This window comes from Strigops habroptila, chromosome 10 (genome assembly GCF_004027225.2).
Source record: "Strigops habroptila isolate Jane chromosome 10, bStrHab1.2.pri, whole genome shotgun sequence".
NCBI lineage: Eukaryota > Metazoa > Chordata > Aves > Psittaciformes > Psittacidae > Strigops > Strigops habroptila.
This window is the reverse complement of record NC_046359.1, coordinates 6,903,110-6,915,956: the sequence shown is the minus strand read 5'-3', so window position 1 is coordinate 6,915,956 and position 12,847 is coordinate 6,903,110. Positions and strand designations below refer to the sequence as shown.

At 46.2% G+C, this 12,847-nt stretch overlaps 1 protein-coding gene across 5 annotated transcripts in view; it reads left to right on the top strand.

Moving 5' to 3' along the window:
• Positions 1-8,266: 8,266 nt before the first annotated feature.
• GRM1 (glutamate metabotropic receptor 1) overlaps positions 8,267-12,847 on the top strand; it is a 172,685-nt gene continuing 168,104 nt past the window's right edge. For 3 of the 5 annotated variants that reach the window (XM_030499793.1, XM_030499796.1, XM_030499795.1), the window contains exons 1-2: positions 8,267-8,694; positions 10,186-11,086. In XM_030499793.1, the coding sequence (XP_030355653.1) occupies positions 10,324-11,086 (763 nt within the window). In that variant the 5' untranslated portion in view covers positions 8,267-8,694; positions 10,186-10,323. The remainder of the gene's footprint in view (positions 8,695-10,185; positions 11,087-12,847) is intronic. The other 2 variants (XM_030499794.1, XM_030499797.1) reach the window with 1 other exon arrangement.

Below are 12,847 nucleotides of genomic sequence, written 5' to 3'. Positions count from 1 at the left end.
TCCTCTGGAATAAAAATAAAAGGCTATGCCATGAAATTAATATGTGCTTACACAACATAACTTGAAAACCATGAGGACACTTTATTTTAGTCTTGTCATTGTGAATATACATATTTTTTCTAAACAGTACAACTAACTGCTATTTAAGTTTTAAGAACATAAAGTTTTAAGAACTTTAAGTGAGTTCTTTTAATTTAGTGCAGTAAGAGTTGGTTGCCCATGTGCTTTATTTTCAGTATGACAGCACAGCACCTCAGCCAAGTATTCTCCATCCCTTCATCTATTTGTTACTAATCAAGTTGCAAGAATCACCTTGTGGGTTACAATTAATCATGTATACACACAATTCACATGCATGAGGGGATTAGTGGTCCCATGAGGAACCAGAGACACCTTGTTCTGCATCTGGCTCGGGGCAGTGCTAGCTGGGCACCTGGTTGCCACGGCTGGTTATTTCACCTGCCTGTCTCCCAGTGTGGGTATTTATGTAAGTCTTCTTCTAGTCATCTACTGACCTTCAAAAACTTGAACAAAGTATTTACTTTGAGATTTTTTCAAATTTCTTTTTCTTTTTTTCCCCCCACCAGTTGCAGACTGGATTATTTCTGGTATTTTGTCGGGGGGACTGTGGAGGCAGTAGGCACAGTAAACACACCGGCTTTATTTCCTTATCTTTACAACAAAGATAAAAATGTTCTTTAGTTAACTGTGTGAGATTCTTTTTGGCTTTTGTTTACTGCTTCTGGCCTTCCTTTTTGATAATTTTCAGTTCAACACCATGGCTACAGGCAGTAAGTAGTATTTTTTAAAGAAACTAATGGGTTTAGGTGCATCCTTTCTCTTAATATCCAGTTCAAAGCATATGAGAGGGTCTGGTATTTCAGAACGTTGTTACTCCAATGTTTATAGAAAATCAAGATCTGTTAGTGTCTTATAACTATGTTTTGCTCAGCAAGAGACAAAAAATTTGTAAGAACATATAACGAAGATGTGCAGCAGTGTAAGCATCCAAGTATGATATTTGAAGCTCTGTGATCTAATGCATGAACCAAACATGAGCAATTAATTATAAGTGGATTGGAGACATAAATGAAGTACTACCTAGTTAGAGAATGGGTGGCAAAAGACAAGGAGCTGGTGGAAATGTAAGATAGAAAGCATTTAAACATAGTGACCATTTAAACATAGGACCAGCATTCACAGGCAATGAATTCAACCTGCTGGATCAGCTGGATCTCAGCCATTTCACCACCAGTGGTGGTGTTACAATTGATGTTTGTTTTCCTGCCTTAATAAAGGCTTTTTTTTTTATTTTTTTGTGATATACCCAGTGTCAAGTCGAGTTGCATAGCTGGACAAGAGTAAGAAAGCCTGATTCTGGAGGAACTAGGATTTGAAACACCCAAAGGACCAGCAGTGGCTGAGGAGCTAGGCACCCCAGGTGAGGATGAAGGTCTTGGCACCCCTGAAATGGCAGTGGGCCAATGAGACAGTGCAGCCACCTCACCAGAAGGAAATCACAGAGAAAAAGCAATTAATGTATCACCAAAACCACAGCAGGATATGATCAGGGAAGCGAGAGGAAAGGGAGTTATAACAATGATTCTAATAGATCCTGAAGTAATGAAATGCTTCCAGAAGTGCTTTGCCTGGACAGAAAGTCAAAATGACAAAGTCTGTGCAAATTCTGTTATCAAGGCAATTCATCATGATGACTATAAGTAAAAGAAGTGCTTAAAAGAAACATATATGCTCCAATATTATTCTTGTTTTTATTATAGTACAGATGTCAGAATGTGTGCAAACACCTAGTAAGAACTGCTTATTTAAATGCTTTGAACTAGCCTCTCATTTTGTAGGTATGGTGCTTTTGTGCTCTTGAGTTTTCGAACAAATGCATTAGGCCATTTGTAAATAGAGGAGTGAAGTTTGCACTCCATATCCACATGCCATTTTTGAGTATCAGATTCTTGTTCTGTATACTTTGCTTTAAGAAGTAGCTATGTATTAAAAATAAATACAGTATTACCTAGTATTTTATGTCATGTTTCCTTGACTGAACCATTAGGTTCAGACCAAAGTATGAAAAGTGTGAGCACAGATATAAATATATAAGCAGTGTTACAAAAATACATATCTGCTTCCTTTCCCTTTTCAGTGTGGAGCTGGTTTCTGTGTCTATTAAATGAGGCAGAACATTGCCAATACCTCTTTATCTCTCATTCAGCATAATGTGAATCTAGACAAGGTTTCCTTTTGTCTATGTTCTCGTTCACTCACTTTGCTCACTCCATAGTGCTTATACACTACATAACCCAGGCAAAACCAATGCAATCCGAAAGAGGTCAAAGCCATGGCACCTCAACCCCTTTGAATTCACTTAGGCACATCTCTATAACTCAATGTATTTCAAACCACAGATCCTCTTTGGGATGTATCTTTTCTTCTAAACCCTTTTGAAACATGTAACTTTGTAATGGTTTAGCCCCAGCCAGGACCTAAGCCCCATACATCTGCTCATACACTACCTACGCAGTAGGGTGGGAGAGAGAAATTGAAAGAGTAAAAGTAGGAAAACTTGTGGGTTGAGAGAAAGACAGTTTGATAACTAAAGCAAAAGCTGTGCTCACAAGCAAAGCAAAACAAGGAATTCATTCACTACTTCCCAATGGGCAGGCAGGTGTTCAACCAACTCCAGGACAGCAGGGCTCCATCACGTGTAGCAGTTACTTGGGAAGATGAATACCATCACTCTGAACACTCCCCCTTCCTTCCTTCCTTCTTCCCCCAGCTTTATGTACTGTGCATGACAGCAGATAGTGTGGGATATCCCTTTGGTCAGTTGGGGTCAGCTGTCCTGGCTGTGTCCCCTCCAACTTGTTATGCACCCACAGCCTGCTTGCTGGTGGGGTGGTATGAGAGGCAGAAAAGGGATTGGCTCTGTGTAAGTGCTGCTGTAGTCATCAGTTCGCTATATTATCAACACTGTTTCAAGCACAAATCCAAAACATAGCCCTATGCTAGCTACTATGAAGAAAATTAACTGTATCCTAGCCAAAACCAGCACAGACTTCCGTTATTTTATTAACTATGCAATGTTGTGCTAATTTGTCACATTACCTACATTTAGAAAAATAATCAAAATAATGATTGTGCAACTAGAACAATAGGCCTGAAGTTCCCCTAGTTGACACCTCTGAGTTCATTTACACCCAGGTATGGTGAGAGCAAAGTGAATAAAAGCCAACCAGTCTGATGGCAGTGGTTTTATAGGCATCCTTTCCATCCATTCTGAACAAATGTAAATGCATAAAGAAGGTGCAGGGTAGAAAATGAGATCATTTCAGTTAAAGGTCACCACAAAATCCTGGTAATCTTTAAGGTATTCCATTCTCCCATTCTGTATTTGCTATTGCAGACTTCAAAAATAGGTATTTATGGAAGCTGATAAAGTATCTTGCGTACAGTGTTACATAAACAGCAATACACTGTAAATGGGAAAAGTAATGTTCTGGAGTATTCAGCATAAGTTACACTTTTGATCCACTAATTTTTATCATTGGAAAGATTCTTAAAAATGTGTCAGGTATTTGTTACACATGGTTTGACTGCTAAACTGATACTTGCAAAACCCCCTTTGATTCTTCAGTCATGTGTAAAATATTCCCATTTTGGAAAGACTGCTAGCCTTTCCCATCCCTGACATTTGTGATTTTCAATGTGACTTTTTCCTTTTTTTCCTTTTAAAGCAGCCAGTAAATACAGAGCTGTTTTCTTCAGTGCTATCTGTAGTCATTGGGGAAATTTCAGAAATTACTAGGTACTTGCAAGTTTCCCTCTGAGCAGTGCAGAGATGTGCAGTGTTGTTTCATAGTACAGTCTGGGAGTAAAGTTTCCATCTTCCCAATTTACTTGTCCCTTTTGTAACTGAAATTTGCAGTGTAAGGGCTTACTGACCCACAGCTCCAGCCTGAAAGCTGAGATGGTGGGAGGGAGCAGGAACACCTTTCCCTCATCTGCACGGCAAGGACTTTCCATATGTAGGTGTTAGCAGTTTTCTGTGATATCAGACTGGATTCCTGCAGATGGCTTTACACAGAGCTGTCCTTGAAAATCACTAAAAAATTCCAGGTAGCCATATTTCCCACAAACAGAGTGGGAAACAAATCTTTCTCCATGCAGTAGACTTCTAGTTAGATCCCTTGTCCTGTTTGTTAGTTGCAATCTAATGAAGTAGACCTATCCAGTTAACCTGTATGAAAGTCCATATATCCAAGATACAGTCTCTCTCTTCACACTTACCTAAGTCTCTGCCTGGCAAGTTCAGACAGAGTGATTCAGACCAACATTCCCAAATTAAATTAGAAGTCTGCAGATTTTAAATGGAGAGTCTGAAGCTCAGAAATTGTGGGCCTTTGACTTTGAAATGCACTTTTCTCTTTGGTCTGATGTAGCATAAGCTTGTTGGTATGCAAGACCCAGCACAGATTTATCTATTTACTCAGGTTGTTTCTTAGGGGATGATTTCAGGGAAATCAGGGGATTTCATGGCAAGAGAGTTTTATCAAAATTAATTGAGCTGGCTACAATTGGTGTGTCTAAGGACATGTGGATATTTTGTAGCATTTTGTCCTAGAGGGCACCCTAAGTGCATTTTTTGCAGTTAAGAAATTAAGTAAATGCAGGAATGGTTATATATCCAGGACCGCATAGTCATGTTGTTTATCAAAGGAGACATTCATTTTACTTTTTGTTCACTCTTCAGGAGCATCTTGATAGCCGTCAGAGCTCCAAAATTCACTGGGTTTCACAAGAGCAGGCGCCCAGGAAATCTCCGCTCTGAGGTATGTGCCCTTTCTTTAATGAAGGGAAACTAACTACTTTTGGCTATCACATGTTATTGCATGGACATCATGGGTTTATGGCAAAGAAATCGTTCGTGAGATGAGTTCCCCTGAGAAGAGGCCAGGCACTTTCTCTTCTGGAGCATGCTTTTCCAGTCTCTCTCCTTAACAATTGGCACAAAGCACTTCAGCTGAGAATTTTATAAAAGCAATCAGTTACTTACTTTAAAATGTAGAAAAAATTAATCTTAGCTTATTAACAGCTCTTCTAGCCAGAGATGAAAAGTGCTGAATGTCTGAATAAATCGAGTCTATTCATCACTTCATGGAGTCTGTAATCCTTAGAGTGTAAAAAATTTACAGGACATTCCTGAATGCTGAATTTTGCATTGATTTGGATCTCACACTTATTTGAGAGACATTTGAAATCATAACCAGGAAGACACTTCTCTCCTGACTAAATGTCTGAAGAGGAATTCTGGTTATTTCAAAAGGCTGTGAAATCTCCTAAGCCTGTAAAATATGCTCAAGATAACTGTGACATGAGAAAGGGGATGAGGGGGTGTTTGTCGTCTAGTAATGGAAGCTCTCAAATTTCTAGGGATCCTTGGGGTCAAGGGATATCTATGCCCATCAGAAAGGAGCAGAGGAGAGTAAGCCCATATAATCGTAGGTTTGTGTAGAAGCTATTGCTAGTTTCTAACTATCGCAGAATCCTAAATTTCATGAGTTAATCCTATTTAATTTTGATGGATCTACTAGTACAAGGAACAGCTGATCAATCAGACCTTTATGAAGCTCCATATATGCTGACATCGATCCACTAATGTTCATTTCCTAGCAGTTGCAGTAAGTGTAAGTAATCAAAAATGTTAAAATGCTGTTGCTTTGTTTCTTAACAGAGTGAGTTAAGAGCTTAAATATAAGAAAGAAGGTGAAAATGATGTTGTAGATGGCACATGTTTTAAATTAAAACCTACGAGAAACATTTGCTTTGCTAAGAGAAAAGGAGAAAATATATTGAATATACTAGGAAGATTAAAATCCCTGTTTTGACTGAACGAACCTGCTAGATGATGAGATGACTCTAAATCCTTGTTTGTGAACAAACAATTCAGTATCTACTACAGAGGGCTACCCATGCATGCTTGGCATGCACACTGTTTATATATATATATAAATATATAGTTTATAGTTTATATATAGTAGGTGGCTTCTTTAAATCATCAAAGGAAAGCTTCTGGGTGAGCGGAATAGAAAGGACTATAGACAATTTATCAAATAGCTGGTATATATTTTAGCTGACTTCAGACAGGAACACATCAGCTTTCTGCTTGTTTCCAAGGCAGAATAAAATTGTATAATTTTAGTGGCATTGATCCTAGAAGAATAGGTTTAAATCTCCCCAATAATTTAGCTGGAGAGTCTGCACAACTGTACAGTCAATCTGACTTTTCTCTCTTAGTAGGAAAGAGAGGAGTGAGGAGCCATGTTTGGAAAACCAAAATTGGGGTCTTAGCAAACCAAGTTTCCAAGCTTCAGTCTTTGCTACCCCAAACAACCCTCCTTTCAAACCGTTTTCTACAATACACTGGTCTTTCTCATTACAGCTGACCAGAACTTTTCCAGTAGAAAATGTTCTGTTGAAAGAGGTTATTTTGATGAAATAGAAATATGTAATGGGAGTATGTCTGTTGTAGGGAAAAAAAAGAACAAAACAAAAAACAAGTTTTAAGGAACTACTGGAACAGAACTTCCATTTTAAGCTGATTGATTTAATCTGAAGTAAAAATAATGATACACTGTCCTACACTGTATAAAATGTTTAAAAGGAAAACAGAACAAAACACTTTTGATGCCATCAAAATATTTCAATCAACTGCCAAGTGATTTTTAGATTGTGTTACATGGGAAAGGAAGGAAAAATATTCAACATCAGGTAATTTCCCATGGAAAGCAAACATTGCTTACAAGTCAGCACCATCCTGCTCTGTTCTCACCCTGATCCTCTACTTGTCTGATGGCAACTCATATCTCTGCAAAAAAATGCAGTCCTGTGTAGTGCCCCAAGGATGGGGCTACCAGGTGATAAAGTACTGTAAGTTAAGAAATTTGAGAAGGAAGCAAGATTGAGGGCATGGGCTGTTCCTGAGGGCAGAAGTATTGGATCTGTGGGCTGGGGCAGGATTGGGATGTATAGGAGATAGGCCAGAGCCATCCCACTGCCTTCTTCCCCCTGAACTGGGGAAGATCGAAGCCCCTGCAGTCCCAGTGCCCTCTTTTCCTAGCCTCTCCTAAAGCCTTGTGACGTCCCAGGTGGCTTCTTATGAGCCCTAGACCTCTACCAGTTCCCACCTACTCGCACTTGGTGCTTCAGGGATTGGAGAGGCAGCAGTTAAGGCTGTGGCTGGGCATCAGGACCTGGTGACCCGCTCTTCAGTCTCAGCAAAGCTCAGACTGTCACAGGAGGGAGAACAGCTCTGCATGACAGCCATGCATGAGCCTGAGCAGAAAGACCTGCTGTATTAGTGAGTGCCAGGTTGCAGGGGCTGAAGGCTACAGGGTGTTAAACGTTGGGAAGAAACAATGGGAGCATTTGCAAATGCGTCTCCTGCCAGAGCCAGTGGAGCAAACCTTTCACTTTACCACTGGAATCGTTTGCTGTCATGCTGCAGGTTCATTGTGTCAAGGGCAGAGACTAAAGTTTAATTATTAAAGTGTGGGTGAAGGGGAATTTGTTCCCCCTTTACATGCACATCTGGATGTCCCTCCAGGCCGAGTCCTGGCTGAGCTGCTCTGGGCTGGCTCTGCAGTGTCCTGGGTGAGCCTCATACCCAGAGACAAAGGACAGGCAACCCCCCTGCCCCTAGCTCCCTCATTGGGAAACATGACCAGCAGGGAAAGCGGGCACCGGCAAACCTCAGGCCGGGTTTTCCATAATGAACATGCCTCATGGATAAACCCACAGTGCAGGCAAATAACTAGCTGTGTGACAGTAAAACAAGCTCAAATATTGACAGAAGGAGAAGACACCCCTGAGGCAGCATTCACTGCAAACTATTCTCTGAATGAGCAATAGTTAAATGTTTGTCCTTGCCTCTTTCTTTCAAAAGTAGGGCAAATATCTATAGAGTTCCCAGTGGGGAGGTAATCTAACTTTAACTTTCCTACAGTCAAGTAAAACACCCGAGACCTGTGTTAGGGATGCAAGCAGGTCGTCTGAATTATGATTATTCAATCTGGTATTATTTTAATCTGACATGCCTCTCACGTGCTTCATTTAGATTCATCTTGACCTGAAAACTGTAATCTCAATGCCTTTATCCTTACAGGTGATTTATCTTGTTGCAGTATTTTCCTCTCCTTCAGTATAAATATTTATTTTAATAGCAAAACCCTACCCATGTAGCAGACCAGCACATTTCACTATCTGGGGTCTCCCGAGCATGGTTCTGGGTCCCCTTTGAGCAGCAGCAATCTCTTGCTTTTGCTCTCGCTTTTGCTGATTGTGGCAAGAAGATACCGAATTAAAAGCCGCGGGAGGTGAGAGGAAACACCTCACCTGCAGCCGCAGCTTGCTCCGGATGAGGCTTCCTTACTCGCTTACAAGACAATAGCCGAAGAAATTAAGGAGAGGGGGGGAAAATGACTGATCCTTCCGTATGAGATAATGGATGAGCCCGGGATGACCTGTTTTTTTCCTTGCGGTGGAGCGGTGCTGAAGACAGAGGGCACCAGCGCCCAGCCCACAGCCCTCGCCCCGCCGCCAGCGCGCCAGCTCGGGGCGGCCGGAGAGCCGCCGGTGCCCGCTGCTCCGGGCGGGCACGGAGCCACCGCCTCGCCCGGCCAGGTACTGCCCCGGGGGGACCTTGCAAGTAGGCCGTGGGGCTCAGCGGTGGGGCTGCCTCTGGGGCGGTCGGGCAGGCAGAAGGCGCTCGGGAGAGGGGCTCCGGGGCTGCCCGGGGAGCCGACTTCAGGCGGCTGTGCCTGCGGGCGTGTGTGCATACGCAGCCAGGACAGCGGCTCTCCTCGGAGCATCGCCTTCCCCGTGACCGCTTCCAGCCCTCTGCGCCGCTCGGTGGGCAGCACAGCCGCGGCCCCGGCTCCAGCCCCCCTACCCGCCGCAGGGTCGGGGGAGCGGCGGCCAGCCCGGGGCAGTGCGTGCCGCGGACGGTGTCCATGTCTCGATGTGTGTGTGTATGCGAGTGTGTGTGTGCATGCGGGGAGACTGCGGCCGCAGCGCCGGGCGGAGGGCAGAAGTTTGGGGGAAGCGCCCAGCGGTGCTAGCGGGCGGCCGAGCCGGCGGTGGCGGGGCCGGGGCAGCGGGACCCTGGGGCACCGAGACAGCGGCGTGCCGGGCCAGCGGGACAGGAGGGCAGCGGGACAGCGGGTGCTGGGGTAGGGGGACAGCGGGGCAGACACCGGCGCGGCTGGGGCGGGCTGCCGGGCGCTGTCCCGGGTGCTGACGGCGCCGCGGTGCAACAGGGACCTGGCTCGGCCCGGCGCGGCCGCGCTCCCGGCTCCCCGGGCGGCGGCAGCCGCGGTGGTAGCGGCAGCGGCGGCCGCGCCACCCACCTCGTTTCCACGGCGGCATTTCAAGCCTCCAAGCCCAGCCACCGGGGTGGTCGCCGGTGACCGCCCGGAACCTGCCTGCAAAAGGCAGGCGTGCCGGTAAGGCACATCAGGACTCTGCCCGCCGTTGCCTTAGTAACTAGTATGTATTTAAGCCCGCTTGCATGTGTGTGTGCCTGGCGGAATTACAGTTTTGCCCCCTACAAGCGGAAAAGTTAATCTAAACTGTAAAGTGGTTCCTTTTTTCCTCCCTGCGCTGACCTTTAAATGACATTTCTCGTAGCTGGCAGGGCAGATTGCTCGCTCTCTCTTTTCACCCCCTTTCTTTATCGAGCAAGGAAATTCCTGAGCTGAGGAAGATGCCTTCAGGTAGTCAGAACGTGAGAAAAGAAGCACTTGTCGCCCCAGTTCCCGGGCTGGGGCCGCCGGGGCCGGGCTGGGACGCTTGTCCGATGAGTGAACTGCCTCGGGAAACTTTCACACCTTCCCGGGCGGGGCGGGGGTGTGTGTGTGCCGGCGGAAGGTGCGGGGAACACCCGCCTCGGCTTGAAAAGCGGGATCAGATACACTTAACATATGCGAGTATGTCAAGGCAAATAAAGACATATGTTAATCCCTCTTGAAACTTCCTTTCGAGAGGCTTACCCCTCAAATTGCCCCGGGCGTTTGCGAAAGCAGTCATACCGAACTGTGTGGGGTTGCTTTATCGAGCTCTGGTTTGACATGGCTTTCCCAATTAGCCTGCTTTAAACCCCCGTTTCTATGCCAGCAGGTTAAAAGTCAGTAGGATGACGGCTGCCTTGGCACCTTCGAGAGCAATGCTGTAAGACTTCGCTGTGATGGTATTTGGAGCAACTTGGGCGCTGGCGGGGGGAAGCGCATGCCATTTCCTACATGTCCTTAAAGCATGTGCAGGCAAGAGGAGCCCGTGAAATTCACAACCTGGGTTTGGATGACATCGTGCAACACCATGATTGGCGTGCTGCTGGTCTTTTTCCCTGCTCTGTTCCTGGAGATGGACGTGCTGCCCAGGAGCGTCGGGCGGAAGGTGCTTCTCTCTGCAGCCTCCTCGCAGCGGTCAGTAGCTCGGATGGACGGGGATGTCATCATCGGGGCCCTCTTCTCCGTCCATCACCAGCCGCCGGCTGAGAAAGTACCCGAGAGGAAGTGCGGAGAAATCCGGGAGCAGTACGGCATCCAGAGAGTCGAAGCCATGTTTCACACTTTGGATAAAATTAACGCCGACCCCGTCCTGCTGCCTAACATCACCCTGGGCAGCGAGATCCGAGACTCCTGCTGGCACTCCTCGGTGGCCCTGGAGCAAAGCATCGAGTTCATACGGGACTCCCTCATCTCCATCAGGGACGACCGGGACGGAGGCACCCGCTGCGTTTCCGACTCGCAGCCCCAGCTCCAGGGCAGGGTGAAAAAGCCCATCGCGGGGGTCATCGGCCCCGGCTCCAGCTCGGTCGCTATCCAAGTTCAAAACCTGCTCCAGCTCTTCGACATCCCCCAGATCGCTTACTCCGCCACCAGCATCGACCTGAGCGACAAAACGCTGTACAAATACTTCCTCAGGGTGGTCCCCTCCGATACGCTGCAAGCCAGGGCCATGCTCGACATCGTCAAGCGTTACAACTGGACCTACGTCTCCGCCGTCCATACGGAAGGTAGGTACGGGGCAGCCCGTCGCTTTCCCCCGGGAGCCCAGCCCTGGCCGGACCCGGGGAGCTGCGCCCTCCGCGGGGGCTCGAGGGGACGCGCCGGTGCTGGGTCACCGCCGGGAGACTGGGGGAGCGCCGGGTGCTGCCTCCTGGGGGGGCCGTAAGGTGAAAGGGGCGAAGTGCTGGGCGGACGGGGCGGACGGACGGACACACTTTCCCTCCTCGCGGAGGAGTCCCCCGGCTTCGGGCACCGCGGCTGCGGGCAGCTGTGGTAGTGGGTCAACAGCGCAGGAAAGCCCGCAAGAAATCAGGCGTCTGCAGGGGATCTCGTCCCCCGTCCTCATTCAGACACGGAGCGGTTCGTGCATATGAGCGGTTCGTCTCAATAAAAACTAAGGCATGGGAGCTGACAACGGCTCGGCTGAGCCGCGGCCGCCCCGGGAAGTTGGGCAAAGCGGAATTAGGGTTCGGCAGGGACCCTGGATTAGCTGCGGGCTGGGCGGCGTGTGAACCGGCGTTCTGGGACTGCGAGCACAGCGAAAGAAACCGGAGAATCCCCCTGCAGTCCAGGTAGCCCCTGCGAAGCCAGGTCCCGCAGGGAGGAAAAGGCAGTGGCCAGTTTGGCAGCGGGTCCGGGCAAGCATGTTGTTATGCAGCTTGAGCAACAGTGAAAAATACTGCTCTGTACGCTCTGTTCATAGTCAACAGGTTTTATCGAGTTTAAATATCAAGAGTATCACTAGTAAGGGTATTTTTAAAAAGGAGATGCTGGTTTATAGCCAGGCTAGATAGACCAGCGTAAATGACAGAAGTAATTTCATTTGTTAGGAGGCGAAGTCTGGCGATGTATTACTGTGACATTCCTATGGTCCAGTTATGATCCTCAAAATGAGATTTTTGAGTACAAAGTTGCAAACCTGACCACACTATTGCTATAGTTTTGCAGCTGTTCTGTTCATCTGACTGCGTCTCTTGTATGGATTTGATTTATGATTCCCTCTGGTTCCTGAGCTGACTCCACACCTTTCATTCTCACACAGATGACTAAGTAAAAAGAGTGAAGAACATACATATTGATGAATAAATAAAAGAATCTCCAGAAAGAGTTGCATATACAACATTCAAAGGTGAATTGGATTAAACTGGACACCTAAAACAGAAGGGCTGCAATTTGGTGTGGGGGAAAGAGTAAGAGCAGAAAGCAATGACCTGACATTTGCAGTTCATTTATGACCTATTCAGATGAGAAAACGAACTGCTAGCAAGATTTGGACACGAGCTATTAAGATTCTCTATTGCTGACAGATAGGATTAGATCTTGTGGAAGGCCAGGGTGAAAAACAAACATGAAAGGGCTAATTCTTTGTTGATGTAAATCGCCATCTCTCCCTTTGAGGCACTTCGGGGATCTCTGCTAACTCTCAGTGCCTGCGAAGCTGCCTACAGGGACCTGCGCCCTCCTTCTCTCCCTCTGTAGATGTAAATTAGTGGGATTTACCTCTTTTGGAAGAGACAACAACAGCTTATGAAGGTTATTCATTCATTAATTTAAAAAATATCATTATAACTTGTAATTCCAGGCATTGATTGTGAGAAATTTTGATTAAATATCCATTTTTATGAGTACATTACTGACTGAGGAAAAATGCTTGTTGCAAGATATTTTTATAGACTTTGAGGTGATACGTTTGAAAATAGTGCATCAATTCTACTCCACAAGGCAACAGTCTCCTTTTAGGAAACAACACAAGGATTTTGCAGATGGTG